The sequence below is a fragment of the Chiloscyllium plagiosum genome, chromosome 20, assembly GCF_004010195.1.
Source record: "Chiloscyllium plagiosum isolate BGI_BamShark_2017 chromosome 20, ASM401019v2, whole genome shotgun sequence".
Lineage (NCBI taxonomy): Eukaryota > Metazoa > Chordata > Chondrichthyes > Orectolobiformes > Hemiscylliidae > Chiloscyllium > Chiloscyllium plagiosum.
In genome coordinates, this window is record NC_057729.1 from 43,564,347 (window position 1) to 43,583,554 (window position 19,208).

At 41.1% G+C, this 19,208-nt stretch overlaps 1 protein-coding gene across 1 annotated transcript in view; it reads left to right on the top strand.

Moving 5' to 3' along the window:
- The window catches only part of lama5 (laminin, alpha 5), a 300,746-nt gene that overhangs the window by 181,315 nt on the left and 100,223 nt on the right, over window positions 1–19,208 (top strand). Inside the window, exons 25-28 of the mRNA XM_043710073.1 lie at window positions 113–255; window positions 7,328–7,434; window positions 9,577–9,730; window positions 10,466–10,629. Coding sequence (XP_043566008.1) covers window positions 113–255; window positions 7,328–7,434; window positions 9,577–9,730; window positions 10,466–10,629 — 568 coding nt within the window. The remainder of the gene's footprint in view (window positions 1–112; window positions 256–7,327; window positions 7,435–9,576; window positions 9,731–10,465; window positions 10,630–19,208) is intronic.

The window sequence follows — 19,208 nt, forward strand, 5'->3', positions numbered from 1 at the left end:
GTTGTACTAGGTTTTTGTTAAATAAAATATTACTCCAGCCTTTTCCTCGTAGTGAACAGTATTTCTGTAATGTATTGGGAAATAATGTTAAGTTTTGTGTCTTGGTGCCCAGGTTCTGAACAGACAAAGCAGATCATTTTTGCCCCCAGCACAGAGCCAACCTTTGTCACTGTGCCACAGAATACATTTGTGGAACCGTTTGTGCTGAATCCTGGGGCATGGTCGGTGGTCATCGAAGCAGAGGGAATCCTCTTGGTAAGAATCATTTGCGCTGGGCTTCAGCATGTAGGAACAGAAGCTGTGGGTTATGCTGCTGAACTTCTTTGGGGAAAGATCCTAATTTGGGTAGTGACTGGTGCATGTGGTTAGATATGCATCATGTACTCTCTCGATGTTAAAAAATATTTTTGCTACCTTACAATGCACACTATTCAATTCATACAAATTCACTAAATGTTTTGGGCGGTTGTGCAATTTGGAAAATCAAAAGAAAACACTGTACTGTAGGGAAAGCAGGGGACCGGAGTATTGAGACAGATGACCTTGAATCATAGTGCAGGCCCCAGGAGCTGAGTGGCCTACACTTCCTACCACTTGGAGTACAGTTAGCAGATCGGAGCCCCACACCTGACGAAAGATATATTTGCCTTGGAGGGAGTACAATGTAAGTTTACAGGAATGATACCTGGACTTCAGGGATCAACTTATGAGGAGAGGTTATACAAATTAGGCCCATTTTCTCAAGAATTTAGAAGTTTAAGGAGTAATCCAATTGAAATCTTCAAGATATTAGCAGGGAAAAAGCAGGGTAAATAAAGATAAACTATTTCTACTGATTTGGAGATTCTAGAGTTAAGGGGCATAGTCTGCAAATTAGGGCCGTAATCTGCAAATTAGGGCCAGACCATTCAAGAGCATTGTTAGAAAGCACTTTTACACACAAAGGGTGGTAGAGGTTTGGAACCTCACTTCGACAGATAGCATTTGGTGCGGGATCAGTTGTTAATGTTAAATCTGAGATAGATACGTTTTGCTTTAAAAAAAAAAGGTATTAGGGACTATGAGTCAAAGGTCAAGTATATGGAGTTAGGCCATAGGGCAGCCATGTTCTCATTAAAAGGTGGAACAGGCTCGAGGGACTGAATGGCCTACTCCTGTGCGTTTGTCTTGTACATTCCTATTTGGTCCATGGTTTCTGGGTTCATGATGATTTAAGGAATCCTTCACTAAACAAATTAGTGATAGTCAAAGTTTGAGAGATAACAAAGTAAAAACACTGAAAATTTGCAGCAGGAACATCAGCTCTAACATTTCAGATGTAAAACAATTGTCATAGCTGCTGTATCAGAATCTTCATTATGTGTTGACCTAATATTACACATTTATTGGGGCAAGGAGGTAGTATCAAAGAGAAACTAAGCTAAAAAAATTATATAAAGCTATTTTTACACATAAAGTCACCACTGTACCCTCCGCTTGCCAGAGGTCACATGTCAAGATAATTTTCATTTTATTTGGAAATGGTTGCTGAGACAACATTGGTTTCTGAGTGTCCAATTACCCATGAATGCTGGCGATCTGAATCAAGCACTCAGAATATTGTGAAGAGGAGGAGTTATACTGGATTTGAAACATTAACTGTGCTTTCTTCCCACTGATGCTGCCAGACCTGCCAAGTTTCTCCAGCATTCTCTTTGTTTCACGTTACATTATTTGGCTTTTCAGTCGGTCATAGGGTGAGGACAGGGCAGATGAATAGCAAAGGGCCATTGTGAGCTGGCAGTGGACTACAGTGATGAACTTTAATCTACACCAGTCAGAAACATTTAAAAAAAAAGATTTGCACTTCATCTTGGGCCCTTTCCGGTCTCTAAAAAGGATGACATAGCTAGTTAGATTATAAATCTAACCTTGAGTAAACTACTGCCTCGTGCTATCTTTGCTTCATGCTGGTGAATCTGCAGCTGGAATCTTCAAATAAGCACCACGGCCTTGACTTGTGTTTGCAAAGTGACTAACACCAAATGCCATGAAATAAATCCTTTGCAGCTTCATAAAGACATTATGACTTCAGGTTCTATACTTTGGTGGACTGAAATGGAAAATGGTATTTATAAAAACCCTTTGGATTCTCCTTAACTCTATTTCCAAAGCTATCTCATGTCCCCTTTTTGCCCTCCTGATTTCCCTCTTTAGTATACTCCTATTGCCTTTATACTCTTCTAAGGATTCACTCGATCTATCCTGTCTATACCTTACATATGCTTCCTCCTTTTCTTAACCAAACCCTCAATTTCTTTGGTCATCCAGCATTCCCTATACCTACCAGACTTTCCTCCCACCCTAACAGGAATATACTTTCTCTGGATTCTCATTATCTAATTTCTGAAGGCTTCCCATTTTCCAGCCATCCCTTTACCTGCGAACATCTGCCCTCAATCAGCTTTCGAAAGTTCTTGCCTAATACCATCAAAATTAGCCTTTCTCCGATTTCGAACTTCAACTTTTAGATCTGGTCTATCCTTTCCCATCACTATTTTAAATCTAATAGAATTATGGTCACTGGCCCCAAAGTGCTCCCCCAATGACACCTCAGTCACCTGTCCTGCCTTATTTCCCAAGAGTAGGTCAAGTTTTGCACCTTCTCTAGTAGGTACATCCACATACTGAATCAGAAAATTTTCTTGTACACACTTAACAAATTCCTCCGCAACGAAACCCTTAACACTATGGCAGTCCCAGTCTATGTTTGGAAAGTTAAAATCCCCTACCATAACCACCCTATTATTCATGATTTGGAGATGCCGGTGTTGGACTGGGGTGTACAAAGTTAAAAATCACACAACACCAGGTTATAATCCAACAGGTTTAATTGGAAGCACACTAGCTTTCGGAGCGATGCTCCTTCATCAATCACCTGATGAAGGAGCGTTGCTCCGAAAGCTGGTGTGCTTTCAATTAAACCTGTTGGACTATAACCTGGTGTTGTGTGATGTTTAACTTTGTACACCCTATTATTCTTACAGTTAGCTGAGATCTCCTTACAAACTTGTTTCTCAATTTCCCTCTGACTATTAGGACACCTGTCATACAATCCCAATAAGGTGATCATCCCTTTCTTATTTCTCAGTTCCACCCAAATAATTTCCCTGTATGTGTTTCCAGGAATATCCTCTCTCAGCACAGCTGTAATGCTATCCCTTATCAAAAACGCCACTCCCCCTCCTCTCTTGCCTCCCTTTCATTAAGCTGCCAGTCTTGCCCATCCCAGAGCCATGTGTCTGCAATTCTTATGATATCTCAGTCCCATGTTCCGAACCATGCCCTGAGTTCATCTGTCTTCCCTGTTCTGCCCCTTGCATTGAAATAAATGCAGTTTAATTTATTAGTCCTACCTTGTCCCTGCCTGCCCTGACTGTTTGACTCGCTTCTGTTCTCAACTGTACCAGTCTCAGATTGACCTCTTTCCTCACTATCTCCCTGGGTCCCACCCCCCACCACCCATTTTACTAGTTTAAATCCTCCCGAGCAGCTCTAGCAAATTTCCCTACCAGTATATTAGTCTCCTTCCAATTTAGGTGCAATCCTTCCTTCTTGTACAGGTCACTTCTACCCCAAAAGAGATTCCAATGATCCAGAAATGTGAATAACTCTCCCATACACCAGCTCCTCAACCATGCATTCATCTGTTCTATCCTCCTATTCCTGCCCTCACTAGCTCGTAGCACCGGGAGTAATCCAGATATTACTACTCTCGAGGACCTCCTTTTTAAATTCCTGCCTAACTCTCTCTAATCTCCTTTCAGAATCTCAACCTTTTCCCTTCCTACGTCATTGGTTCCAATGTGGACAATGACCTCTTGTTGGCCCCTCTCCCCTGTGAGAACATTCTGCACCCTCTCTGAGACATCCTTGATCCTGGCACCAGGGAAGCAACACACCATTGTGATTTTTTGCTGCTGGCCACAGAAATGCATGTCTGTACCTTGGACTAGAAAATCCACTAACACAATTGATCTCTTGGAACCCAACATACCCCTCATTCCATTAGAGCCAGTCTCAATACCAGAAACTTGGCTGTTCGTGCTACGTTCCCCTGAGAATTCATCACCCCCTACGTTTTCTAAAACAGCATACCTGTTTGAAATGGGTATAGCCACAAAAGACTCCTGCACTAGCTGCTTACCTCTCTTACCTTTCCTGGAGTTAACCCATCTATGTGACTGTATCTGAGACTTTCCCCCTTTCCTATAACTGCCATCCATCACATACTGTTGCTGTTGCAAATTCCTCATTGCTTCTAACTATCTCGCCAACCGATTTATTCGATCTGATAAAATTCGCAACCAACAGCATTCATGTCAGATGTAATCCGCAGTAATGCTTAAACTCTCTTTAAACTCCCTCATCTGACAAGAAGCACATATCACTCTACTAAAGGCCATCTTTGCTCCTTCACAATCTACAGACCCAGAAAATAACACCGTCTTATTCCTCTACAAACACTGCCCCAGATTAAATTAATAGTTATGGCTCATATTTTAAGTTTAATCAAGAGATGTATCTCCAAAAACATATAATCAAGAAATAACCCACTCTACTCACTACTGCAGACTTTCTGTAGGCCACACTTAAAAACAACAATGAATTTATCTGCTTCTGTGCTGTGAACTTCGTCCAACAGTTCCTCCAAGATCAGTTGTGAATTTCACTGTTTGTTAATTTTCCAGATGCACTCCGATGTCCAGCGATACATGAATTCAAACAGCAAAGGCAGTGTCAGTTTCTTTCTTTCTCTCTCTCTCTCCTGCACTGACCTAACCATGTGCTTCCTTTATCTGTTCTTCTCCCTTTTAAAACTGCTGTTGTTTTGACCCTTTTTCCCCCAAGTTCCAAAACAATGCAACAGCATAAAAAAACAGTAATTGCTGCTCCTGGAATTCAAAGAAATCACCTCCAGCACCTAAAATACCTCAAAAAAGGAGTAGTTGTTACAGCCAGAAGTGTTTTGTGTGTATGTGTGTGTGTGTGGGGGAAGCGGGTTTAAACAGGAGTTAGAGGTTTACTACTTGAGATAGATCATGATGGGTGACTGCTGTTTGCTTGTGATTAGAAATGACATATTTGTCATAAATAGTGGTTCTTGTAAGTACGGGTGCCTAGTAAGTGTTTTATTTTAAATTGATTTGAACGAATGGGTAAATTGGGGACTCTGTGCTTTGATTAAATCTTTTGTAGTGACCCCAGGAGGAATGGGGCTTGAGAACAGTGCTCTTTCCAGAGTGGCTTGTAACATTATGGTGGTGGTGTGGTGTTCCAGTGGAGGCTTCAGAAACAATTTGGGGTTTGGAAAAAATGTGTCGCAAGACTGAACTTGTACATATCAAAATCTTTACCATCAAAATCTGTTATTTTAATTAAAAAGATACTTTAATGATTCCTCTTCTCCTTCAGCTGGTTTACTTAGGGGTTCCTCCATAGGCATCTAACCAAGGATATGGCCAATGATGATTTGGCTATCGGACAAATTCATAACAACATCAAGTGGAGACTCTGTTGATCTGCCAAAGAGATGACACTTAAATACTAACTTGCTCAAAGCTTGCCAGCTTGCTTCACTTATGGGAAAATAAAGGCTCTTTGCCAGTTCAGGCAAAGTTCCAAAGCCAAGATTTCTAGTTGAAAGTGTTCATATTAACACATCGTAGCCACCACACATTCTCCTTCTGCCTTGGATGGCACCATTATACCTTTTGCCAAATTCACCGTTACATTTAGATCTGAGCTGTTGCAACATCCAGCTTCAATTAATTATTTGCTTTAAGGTTAGTTGCACAAAATATTCCTTTCCGAAACTATCCTCTTGATTATCGCTTGTTTACAATTACTTGCTGCTTTAGCTACAACTCCGTTACACATTTAGAATTTACTGATTAGTTTGTAAATAGCTTGGGAGGGGCAACTGCTCAAAATTCAGTGGTCAAAGATTTTGGGTACAAATCATAAAATACTGACACACAATCTCTCAACAAAAACAACTTAAGAAGATCAAAATTTAAGAAAGTTTTCCCTTGCCAGTAAGGTGCAATATTTGACTTCAGCCTCTGTTTGGCTCAAAGCCTGAATTTTAAACTTGGCATAACTTGCTCTTGTTAAAATTCCATTTTACTGTCTATAGCTCTTTACCAATTAAATGTTACTTTTCGGATTTTTGATGCTGCATTTGTGGTAATGTCGTGGGCAGGATAACTATTTTACTGTTCCATAATTTACACTGGCATTAACCCTACTGCAGTCAGAACAGTTCTGCTTCTCTTTATCACTGTTTCGCATTGTCTTAGGATCGGTTGCAAGTGCTGGCTTGCATTAATGAATAAAATCAAAGTTTTTCTCCCATGCCATGAGTGGAGAGCATGGCATTGTTAAGTGGAGCCTTCATCCCAGACTTGGCTCTGAAAGTCATGAAAAAGGCTGAAGCTTGTGACAAAGTGGCTCCCTTAAAATGACAGATTGTCATCACAGACAGAAAAAGAAGACAATCTGGAGACAGAAGCAATTTAAAAACATGAGAGTTAACCAAGTAACAATTTAACAATTATAATTTTTTCTATTAGCTTGATGACATGCGTGACACGAAAGACTACTCTCTTCATGAAAAAGTCTATTTGGCAAGATTTTTTGAAGGAAGAAAAAATTATTTTCTATTATCTTTACTGAATTAATTTTAAATTAATATAAAAGATGGACTTGTTTTCACTGGAGTTTAGCAGAGGGAGGGGTGACACTGACTGAAGTGTGTGAGATCCTAAACGCTCTCAATAAGGTGGATCTTGGAATCATAGAATCCTTACAGTGTGGAAGCAGATCATTCAGCCAGTCAAGTCCACATCGACTCTCCAAAGTGCATCCTGCCCAGATCCACATTCCTAACCTTATCCCTGTGTTACCCTGCATTTCCCATGGCTAATCCACCTGACCTGCACACCCCTGGACACTCTGGGCAATTTAGCAAGGCCAGTCCACCTAATCTGCATATCTTTGAACTGTGGAAGGAAACTGGAGCATCTGAAGGAAACCCACACAGACACAGGGAGAATGAACAAACTCCACTCAAACAGTTGCCCATGGGTAAAAATCAACCTGGGTCCCTTGTTTTTAAAAAAGGTGTCACAGATGCACTTGTGAAAATTGCTTGAGGTTGAGAGAGAAGTGTTTTGAAAATTAACATGTTGTTTCAAAGATATGCAGTAATATTATTGAGGAAAGAGCAAATACAAAAATACAATGTTACTCTTGTACAGAGGCTCACAGTTATTTTATCTTGCAGGATTACCTTGTCCTTCTACCGAGTGCTTACTATGAAGCACCAATCCTACAGCTCAAAGTGACTGAACCCTGCACCTATACAATAAACCCTGAAGACACCACTCAAAAGTTAGTATGACATGAGAACCGATGCATTTTTGTTGAACAACCTTTTGGCACTTTTTCTGACATGGTTGCTGTGCTGCTGTTTTCTGCACAGCAAGATCCAATTATCCATCTTCAATCCTGAGTGTCGGACAGTAATGGGATATGAAAATATTGAAAATGAAAAGCATTGACTATGGATTTCACAATCTGACTTTACTCCATTTTAAAGTTTAGAAATTAATGTTCTGAAATTAGTGGATAAATCTTTGACATATTAAAGGTCTGATTTCTTTTAGATATTATTTAGCCTGCTGTTTTAACACTGGCACTAACCCGTTTATTTTAAACCATTAACATCTGTGTATGAAGGTCTGTCAATATTGCTAGACTAAAGTGTACCTTGTGTCATTTTTCTGGAGTTCATAGTAACAGGAATTGGTTTTCCCCACCTCTTTTTTTTTGTTTCGGAAATGTGCATAGTAAGGTGGAAAGGTTTACTGTAATAGGTTGGCAAAATAAAACTACCATTTTCCTGGGGCTGGGTTTGGAATGGAATTGTCATAAGTTGGGTTGGGCAAGCTGTAAAATTGATGAATTTTGCTCTATCTGGCAGTCCATAAGAGATGTAGTGCAGGATTCTGCAGGGATATCTTTGAATTGTGCGATGGGCGAATGTGGGTATAGAGTGGAGAGGAGTAATGAGAAGGCTAGTTTACCAGCTGTGGTTACTGTCCACGTGAGAATAATTTTCAAAGCAATCATGTACTTATGTAATCTGAAAGTAAAATTGTGCTGCTGAATTAGCTGACCAAATCGGTAAGTGGCAGGCTTCCCAGGGAATGACTGACTCATGCTCATTTCACCTCTGAAAAGATCTTGCAACTTCTGCAACCAAGCATGCAACACCCAAAGCAATGACTGTGTGGACAGCATGTCATTAGCTTAGTGCTTAAACAGATAGGGAAGAATGCGAAATATACTTTTCTGTAAGGAAATAATCCGCTTAACTCAAGTTAAGATTTCCTGGAATTGAATAGTTTCCAAAATAGTTCTGCTATGAAAACACAGACAGCACCTTCAGGGCTGTCAAACCAGCTTTGAATGCACTGCCGGTGTTTAGCAGCTGAACCATTCTGGAGGCATAGGATGAACAATATGGTGATCTCAACAGTGAATAGAATTTACATTCTCCAAAAATGTCCAGATATAGTATCTGTCTTCTACGTTGAGCACGAAGCACTTTACTGCCCTTACACTTTAAGAAAAGTTGTTTTTACTTTATGACATTTTGAAACCCCTTGTTCTGGTTTAGATTTTCTGACCAGTAGAAAGTGGACAATGTATATTCAGCATTAATATATTCCCTGGCCGTTACTTCAGGCTCATACCAGCAAAAGGTGTTGATCTGTTGCAGGATCTTCCCAAGTTAGTACTCTTAACTGCCTCATATTAGGCAGATTCGATCCTGTAAAGTTGCATTACTGACATGACACAACATTTTTGCCTTCCTTACTCATGGGATGTGGGCACCCATGCAAAGGCTAACATTTATTGCTCAACTTTAATTGCCTTTCAGGGGATAGTGAGCTGTCTTCTTGCAAATTATGGCTTATTACGCAATTTCAGAGAGCAGTTGAGAGTCAGCTGTATCCCCTTGTTGTGGGTCTAGAGTCACATAAAGCACCGACTGACTAAGGATGGCATATTTATGTTACATAATGGGATTAGTAAACCAGGTGGGTTTTACAACAATCTGGTAGCTGTATGGACACCACTGAGCATTTTGTTCCAAATTAAGTTAACTGAAGTTAAATTCTCAAGCTGCTATAGTGGGATTTGAAGTTGTGCCTCTGGATTATTAATCTTTTTAAGATAAGCACCATGCTATCATACCTAATACAATCTTCTTCATGAGTCATTGCAAAGCGCCCTCACATCTGTATTCTCAAATGCAACTTAGGTTTGAGATTTCTTCTGCCAAAGGGTTAACATTGAAAAAGCTACATTTGCTCTACTGTGTACACAAAAATTCCATTTTGTGCCAATGCATAAAATAACAAATACTCTTTAGGGAAATTGAAGTGTCAAGTGACATTTGCTTCGCTTTTGAAGGATGGTTGAACTGTGAATTCTACCTGATGAGATTCATCTATTTTTCCACAGTTGTTTGATGTACAGGCACTTACCCCTGGATGGCTTCCCCTCAGTCATGGCTGCAGAAGGCATGTGTGCCTTTGACAACTATCTCCATAGCCAGTGTCAGGTGGTGCAGCTCACTCCAAGACATCCATCAATGGTTCTCCTTAATGCTGAGCAGGTTTGTAAAATGCTGAAAAGAATAGCAAGGGATGCAAGTGAAAAAGCAAAAATGTATATGCCTGAAATGTTTCTCTGCACTGTTTCAGAGTGATTTAACCTAGTTTAATGAAACCAGTTAACGACTTCACATAACTTAGGCAGAGACAATTTGTTGACAAACAGGATTTCATTCATCTGCTAATATGGCACAGAATAATTTCAATAATATTAACCATCATGTTATTTTTAAAATCATCCCTTTGACATGTTTTCCCCTGTGTTGGTTAATTTAACATTTGTCTCACTTTCATGGATGGACCAGTTTAACAAGTGATTCTTTCAGTGGCAGAACTATGGTGGAGACTGCTCTCCTCCTGTTGTGTGCCTCTGACTAACACTTTGCAGTCTCTGTGCTAAAGGATTATGTCAGTCTATCACACTTGGCCAGACCATCATGTCATTTAGCTGTGGTTTTATCATATGACTGCTTGATCCAATACCATCGTTTTCAGAACCTAGAAGCTGTTCATGTGACTCCTGAATACATTTTATTTTTCAAAAACAATGGTTTGTTTTGCTCCTCTTGTTATTATCGTCTGTCTGCCTTCTTTGATGATGAATCTTTTTTGTCTGTGGAGTAGAGTGTTTTTTCCTATTTCCTGACTTTTCCTTTTAAATGCATTTGTACTTAATTAATCTGAAAGTAACTTAGATCTGCAACAGATGTCATTGTCTAATGTCTTTATTTTTCAAGGTTAATGTGCAGTTGATGATGAGGGTTCCGCATTCAGGCACCTATGTGGTGCTGATTGAATATGCAACTGAGACAGATCCAGGCCAAAGTATCAGTGTCCGTATGAATGCTTTAGGAGGCCAACAGCAACCAGACACCATCAGACTGAATTATTGCAAATACAGGTAAGGTGGTTGGACTATCTGAAACCCGACACAAGCAGTTCAATTTGTTTTGTTATTGCAAAATACCACGGATGCTGGTGATTTGGAATAAAAACATAAACTGATGGAAAGCTTCAGATTTGTGGAGAAAAATTATGCAGTTAACATTTCACATTCCTGGTGTCATCTTTGGGACTGAAGAGAGGTTGAAATATGGATTTCAAGCTGGTGATAAACTGAGAATGGCCGTGTGGAACACAAGGGAAGGTGATGGATGGTTTAGAGGATGGGGGAGATGAAATGCAAGATCTGGTGGAGCAAAACAGATTTAAAAATAAGGAGGCAGGTGAAGTGGGAAGTGAGAGCAAGGTTTAAGCATTATTCGAGGAAATGAATGGGTAAGGCGGAGGTTCAGAAAATTGTTTGCTCTGTCAGCTACGGTGGATGGGGATTTCTTAGGAATGGGGATGAGGAAAAAGAAAGACCTGTCTGAATTGTGGAAGAGAGCATCATCAGATTAGAGACTTAGAAATTGGATGTCAAGTGGAGTCATTACAGAAAGCAGGCCTTGCAGAATTATAGTCAAGGTAACTGGTGGCAGTTGGTGTGAGTGAATGAATGTTAATACAAATTCTACCACCAGAAGTGGGAACAGGGAAATAAAGGTTAATGTCAGAAATGAGCCATGTGAAGGTGAGAGGAGGGTGAAAATTGAAATTGAAAGGTACCCTACAGACAGACGGGCATACCCAGTGCTCATGTGGATACCCACAGCCACACTTCCCGTCTCGGAAATGAGACAAGTTAAAGAAGAAATTGTTCAATGAGAGCTACCTGCGGAGGGTGGTGGTTGACAGGAATTGTTCTGGCCCCCAGTAAAGGAAGATGCATATAGCCCTCAGACCATCCTCATAGTGAGGAGGTGGTCACAGAACTGGAAATTGATGAAGTAATGTAAAATGACAGAAGAATCACAAACATAGGTGGGAAGTGACTGGACGGTAGGGGTGGGATGGGGCAGAAGGTGATCAAGATAGGAAGAGTGGGGCAGAAACAGGCTGAAACAATAGGTCTGCTATAGAAGAGTGGATAGCTAGCCAGAGAGAGGAGTCAGGTGGGAGAGAGAGTATTGTAGATGGACAAAAGAGCCCATTGAGTTGGGGAAGGGTTGGTGTATGTGGGGGTTGGAGAGGGCTTTGAGGGCAAGGGAAGAAGATTTTGATGTCTTGCTGAGCCCATAGTTAATTGAAGGGGACAGCAAAGGAATACCAATGGGTCCTTTGAACACAGATCATTCAGCATGGGAGAGTGAAAAGTCAGAGGTCATAGTGAATATACAGTGGAGAGGTGCAAATGGAAGATGAGTTTGAGTCCGAGGGAAGGGAAGCTGAGGAAGGATCCCAGAGGGACATTATGATCTATAGGTTGTTGGAGCTGAGGATACTTAGTACTTGAAAAGTCGTCTCTGACAAATCACACATAATGTAACTTTTAGAAACTACAGAAACTGTTTTAACAACATACTCAGGCCTTCTGATTTTCGAGGTGTAGCTTCTCCTAAATTTTAGTCAGAAACTTCAGTGTAATTGTCTTTGAGTGAATATTTACTATTCCAATTTAGAAAAAAATGAGAATGTAGTGTAATAAACTACCTGCTGCAAAAGAATTTGGGAAAGAAAAATGAGAAAATTGTTGCACACCATTGCAGTCTACTTCAATGCTAGAAATACTTAACTTATACTTTAGAGTGGCACAGTGGCTCAGTAGTTAGCACTGCTGTCTCAGTGCCAAGGACCCAGGTTCAATTCCAGCCTCGGGAAACTGTCTGTCTGTGTGAAACTTGCGCATTTACTCTGTGTCTGTGCTCTGGTTTCCTCCTACAGTTCGAAGATATACAGGTTGGGTGGCTTGAACATTTTAAATTGCCCATAGTGTCCAGGCATGTGCAGGCTCAGTGTTTTAGTCATAGGAAATGCAGGGTTACAGGGATAGGATGGATCTGGGTAGGCTGCTGTTCGGAAGGTCAGTGTGGACTTGGTAGGCTGAATGGCCTGCTTCCACACTGTAGGTTGTTCTATGATTACTTCAACTTCAGGATCCAATCCACAGTTCTCTTGTCAATTAGGTGGAGGTGATTATCGTGGATACAAAGCTGGCTGGGTGATAGGAAATAGGGCTGTGGTCAATGGATATTTTCCGGCTGAAGGGAATTTTATCGGTTTGATCTGGATCTTGGTGCACAGGGAATAATTTCAAAGTTTGCATGTGATACTAGAAGCATTGTACACTCTGAAGATAAAAATGTAACAATCCAAAGCAACGTAGACAAGTTGAAAAGTTTGAGTCAGCAGATAGGTGGCAGATAAAGTTCAATGTGAAAAACTGAGAGGTTGATGCTTTCTTTTACTGTGAAGCAGAACATGGAGAGACGATATACAATAGGGGTACAATAATTGGGTTGAGGGTGTGTGATGCAGGAGCAGAGTGACCTTGGTGCATATATGCACACATTAATGAGGATGACAAACAGGTGGGCAGTGAGGTTATTAAAGTGTTATATCTTGGGCTTTATTAATAGGGGCATAGAGTATAAGAACAAGGAGTTTATGCAAGGAACTTATACAAGACACTAGTTAACTCTCATCTAGAATGGTGAGATGGGCGCCAACTATCAGAAAGATGTGACACATTGGAGAGAAGACAGAGGGAATTTCTAAAAATGGTTCCTAGGATGAGGAACTTTGACTATGAGGATTATTTAGAAAGGGTAACAGTACAGTGGCAAAAAAGCACCGATTTAAAGTAATTTGCAAAAGCAGCAAGTGTGATGTGAAAAAGAGATTTTCACACAGCAAGTGGTTCGGGTCTGGAGTCCACTGTCTGGATATGTGGTGGAGGCAGGGTCAATTGAGGCATTCAAGAGGGCAATGGATGTTCATTTGAAAAGAACCAGTGTTCCAAGGGAAGGGAAAAAGGTAGGAAAATGGCATTGTGTCATAACACTCCTTTGAGAGGAGTGCAGACATGATAGGCCAAATAACTTCCTTCTGTACCAAAACAAATCTTCAATTTTGGGATTCACAAAGAGAAAAAGAAATCAAAGCTTGTTGAAATTTGCATCAGGCAGGATGCTCCCATATCACCATAGAATAGAATATCCTTTATTGTCATGTGTATTCAATACAAAAGTGTATTGTCGCTCGTACATAAACGCCATTCACATTAACTTAATTTAAAAAAGATAACTTAGAGTGTCCAACTTGTCCTTCTCTGCTACTACAGCATGTCACTGCCATTGTCCCACTCCGGGCTTCCCAGCCCTACCACTGCCACCGAGAGGCACATGTTGTTGGACTTGTGCTCCCCAATTCCTCAGGTCAGAGGAATATCGATGTTGAATTACAGACATAATCTTTTGTCAAAAATAGGATCATTTCTTCCTTTGCTATTCAAACTGTCTGCACAACAAAAGTGGTCAGCACTGAATCCCTGTTCGATTAATTATTTTCCAAATCAGTCTGTTCAGAGATGTTATTACACACCTCCCAGAGCAGGCGTGCCTTGAACCCAGACCTCCTGGTTTAGAGGTAGGGGCACTGCTACTGCACCACAAGAGCCCTGAGACTAAATATTTTATGAAGGTTCATGACTTTGTTATTTGTTAAGTCTGTGTTTTGAATTGGTTGATGCACAGAACAGATGTTTGCTGGTTACTAACTAGCTCCTAAAAATATTTCCCAAAAGCTGAACTTTCTCCTTGAGAGGTCTGCATCATGTCCTGATCCTGTTGGTCTCTGCGGTTTATAATTGTAGGTTAACGTGCATTCCTTTGCAGATGTTTAGGCTGGAACGTTGACTGGTGAGCAGTTTTGAATGAATGGGTTTTGGTGTCAGCTCAATACTCATGTGGTGCAGCTAAATAAAAAATTGTGAAATATTTTAATGGGAGAACCTCATTCCAGTTGACGTTGATGGGACGTGGTGTTCAGTCTCAATTAATGACTGCCAAACCATCCCATGTAAAGGAATGAGCATTTCTTGTCTCCCTTCTGGCTGCGATCCTCGTATGTTAATGATCTGCCTGGACTGCATGTAAAACAAAACTTTTCACTGTACTTGGGTACATGTAAACAATAATAAACCAATCAAATCAAATTGGTAGATTGACTTGGCAGAAACCACATCGCCATTTCTCACTCAGGCATTGTCTTCCACGCTTGCGGCTTAACATGCGCATGTTTTAAACTAAAATGCATCAGACTTTGGTCAGGCCCTCACTACATGCTCTATAGGGATTCATAACAAATCAATTCCCTGAGGCTGTAGGGTGGGTGAACAGAGACCTTTTCTTGGCCATCTAGCTTGTTTCAGCTAAGCACTTGGGATCAAATCATCCTTGTGAATCTTAATAGAAAACCCCATAATCAGACTAGTCGACATGAGTAACATTACTTTCACAATTAGCTGTATGGCTAATTTCACTGATAATACAGATCCCAATGCATTAATCCTTCATTTAACGCAGCAGACCTTAGATACTCTTTTCAGACTTTTGGATCAAATTTTCTTCCATTGTCTACAAAGCGTGGGAAAAATCCAACTCGTCTGTCTTAAAGCCATGGGTTAGGGTAATCCTTTCGAAGCAGTCCTAATTGGGAGGCTGGAAGCTAAAGGGTAAGAAGCTGTGACACGGATTTGCAAAGAGCGACCTGGTAATCTGCAGAGTTTTGATTTTCAATTCTCGGGCTGAACAAATCTGGCACGAGTTTGGATGGAACGTAAAAGGAATTTGAACCACTCATTTCTAAAGTCAACATTAGCATACTTATGTCCATACTGAAAATTACAGATAACAGTTGGCGGTTAGCCAGATGTGCAGAGATGTGTTCACATGCGTGGGAAACCATAAGTAACAGTTATGTAAACGTAATCCACATCAATTATTGTGCTTTGAAACTAATGGATAAATACAACTTTTCAGTCACAATCTACATTGGGGCATATGATGATATGTGAGGCACCATTTGGGTTAGACCCTGACACTCATCATTTAATTAAGGAGATTGGACAAACTTTCAAAACTGGAAAGCCATAGGTAGGTTCTTCAGGACAACAGGAGCTGCAGCCCGCTGTTTCAGGTAAAGGGAGAGAAAAGACTCCTCCAATGCCCTACCATGATTCAATGTCATGGTCCTATCCCTTTCCTCTACCCCATGGAAGAATCCAAACTCTCACCATTACCATTATCCACCAAGCTGGCCTGACAGCTCATTGCTTCTTTCTTAACAGGAAACTGAACCTCAGCCTGCCTATGATTGTTCTCACCTTCAACTCCACTCATTTTGTTCATGTAAAAGGTGATTGTTACAGTGCCCAAAATACCTGTTTTTTTTGTTTGTAGCATTTGTGGACCGTTCCTATCTCACATCCTATTCAGCAGCCCCCACCTCATTTCCCCAGTACATTGATGACTCTATTTGAGCCACACCCTGCTCTCACTTTGAATGAAAAAATATTGTTTTCCAACGCTCTGTCACCTTCACCTGGTCCATCTCTGAACTTTTGTTGAATTCCCTGTCCGCATTTCTGAAAATAGTTTGTTATCATCACATCTACCCTGTATTTCCTTACACCCCACTTCCTGTGAGGACTCCATTTTCTTCTCCAGGTCTCTACGTCTCAGTCACATTTGTTCTGTTTTGTCTTCCTTTTCCCTCAGTTGGAGACAGTGGTCTAATGATATTTTTGCTGGACCAGTAATCTTGTTCATGTTCAGGGGACCCATGTTCAAATCCCAACATGGCAGATGGTAGAATTTGAATTAAATTTTTACAAATCTGAAATTAAGAGTCTAACGATGACCATGAAACTATTGTCCGGAAAAACCCATCTGGTTCAGTAAAGTCCTTTAGGGAAGGAAATTTGCCATTCTTAACTTGTCTGGCCTACATGTGACTTCGGAACGACAGCAATGCCCTCCAGGCAATTAGGATGGTCACTAAATGCTGGCCTACCCACCAATCCCCTAATTCTGTGACTGAATAGAAGAAACTGAGGATCCCCCCCGATTGTGGTTTTAGTTTAGATTCCCTACAGTGTAGAAACAGGCCCTTCGGGCCCAACAAGTCCACACCGTCCCTCCAAAGAGCACCCACCCAGACCCACTTCTCTCTGACTAATGTACCTAATACTATGGGCCATTTAGCATGGCCAATTCACCTGATCTACACATCTTTGGACTGTGGGGGGGAAACCGGAGGATCTGGAGGAAACCCACGCAGTCACAGGGAGAATGTGCAAACTCCACACAGGTAGTCGCCCGAGGTTGTAATCGAACCCTGGTCCCTGGTGCTGTTGACTGAGACATCCACTGCGTCCAATATATTTCTCACACTTATGGTCTCACCTTTCTCTCTTCCAGAACCATGATAGAGATCCTCTTATTCGGACCCCTCACCTCACCAGCCTCCACATTCGATTAATCATCCTCTCCTAATTTCACCAGCTCCAGCATGAAGCCTCCACTAATTATGTCTTCCCCACTTATTGCTTTCAGTATTCCAAAAGGATTGTTACCCCATGTTCTCCACAACACCTGCTCCCTTCTGTTTGACAACTGTCCATGCAAATGCATGAGATACAACACCTTTTTCCCTCCTCCCTTCGTAACATTCAAGGCTCCAAACACTCCTTCCAAGTGAAAAACTAAGCAGAACTGCAGATACTGTAAAGCAGAACCAAAACCAGAAATTGCTAGAGAAACTGAGCAAGTCTGACCGCATCTGTGGAGACAAAGCAGAGTTAATGTTTTGGCTCCAGTGACCCTTCTTCATAACCCTTCTGCCTTCTGTCCACAGATGCTGCCAGACCTGCTGAGTTTTGCCAGCAATTTCTGTTTTGTCCCTACCGTAATATTACATCTTGTACAGTTGCAGAGTTTTAGACTGATTGAAGGATGCTCATCAATCCGTCACATTTCCACTGTATCCCTGAAAAAAGTTGTCCTTTATCCCCATAGCCTTCTAAGGGTTTCAGCTTCACATGTCTATTCAATTGCCCTCATGAAGCTCCGAAAGAATTCTGCTGCTAAGTCTGTTTGTTTTTGGTCGTGCAACACTCTGGGATGGGGAGGAAATGGTCTCCATGGACAGAACCAGAAATAGTGCATCAGTCTTTCAGCAGAAGAAAAGCAGTCCTTGTTTCCACTGGCCAAATCAAGTGTTTTCATTAGAAATTGCCCAGTCCTGCACTGCATTTGGAAATTGCAATTAATTTTCGAATAACTGCTGTGGCACTGCTAGTTTATTTAAAGCCATGTGAGGATTTTTACTGATTGATGAGACACTGCACCAGGCTATCTGTACATGAGATAGAAAACCCCGAGACTGGAAATCTAAAAGTCAGCGTAGAACATGCTGAAAAAAGTGCTTCATTGGAATGAGGAAGTCACTTCAGCAAAATGAGCTAAATCTCCGTAAATATCAGCCCTGCTGTTCTTTTATTACACAACTATTTCTTGAAGACGTTGTGGTCTCAATCAATTTATGTGGTGATATATTTGAATTGCTTTCTGAGGACAGCTTCTGGTTTGTGTATCCTAATTTTGTCCTATACACTTTCAACCTCTTACCCAAGAACACTGGTGCATTGTTTATTTTCTTGTTTAAATAACTTGGACCTATACTTCAGTGGGGTCTCAGAAGTGGATATGTAGGAGACTGAAAAGCACTGGTTTTTCTAATTGTTCCTTTTAGCTCATTACTGTGGATTAGTCTTGTGACTCTCCTTGGCACCATCTCGAGGATTTCTTGTGCCATGGCAACATGAGCTGTGTGTAGAAATTCAGACAATTTGGCCAGGGGATTGAATAAGTAAAAGAAACATCGATTAACATTTAGGGCGGAGACACTTCTTCAGTTCTATCATTGTCTCTCAGAGTAGTAAGAGAGAAAATTTTAACACTAGTGTAAACTGGGAAAGACATCAAGGAAAATAATTGCCAGTGCAATAGCTTATAAGGAGTTAAATCTTGAGGTCTGTAATAAAGATACTTCAAATGAAACCAGGTGTTGCTTTGAGATATAATGTGTATCTCAGAAAACGCCTTTTGTTTAATGGAATGTGTATTCAGTGGGATGTACAAAGCAGAACTCAAATGCTGTTCCACAGAGGAACGGGATCCCACTTAGCTCTTTTTTAATCCTTCCTATGCTGCACTGCTGAAGCCTGGGAATGTGACACCCTCCTGGTCAAGTGATGGCACGTGTCTATGGGAGAAAAATACTCTTATATGCAAATGTTCTTATTTTAGATTAGGTTAGATTCCCTACAGTGTGGAAACAGGCCTTTCGGCCCAACCAGTCCACAGCGACCCCTCGAAGAGTAACGCACCCAGACTCATTTCCCTCTGACTAATGCACCTAACACTATGGGCAATTTAGCGTGGCCAATTCACCTGACCTGCACATCTTTGAACTGTGGGAGGAAACCGGAGCACCCAAAGGAAACCCACGCAGACACGGGGAGAATGTGCAAACTCCACACAGTCAGTTGCCTGAGGCTGGAATTGAACCTGGGACCTTGGTGCTGTGAGGCAACAG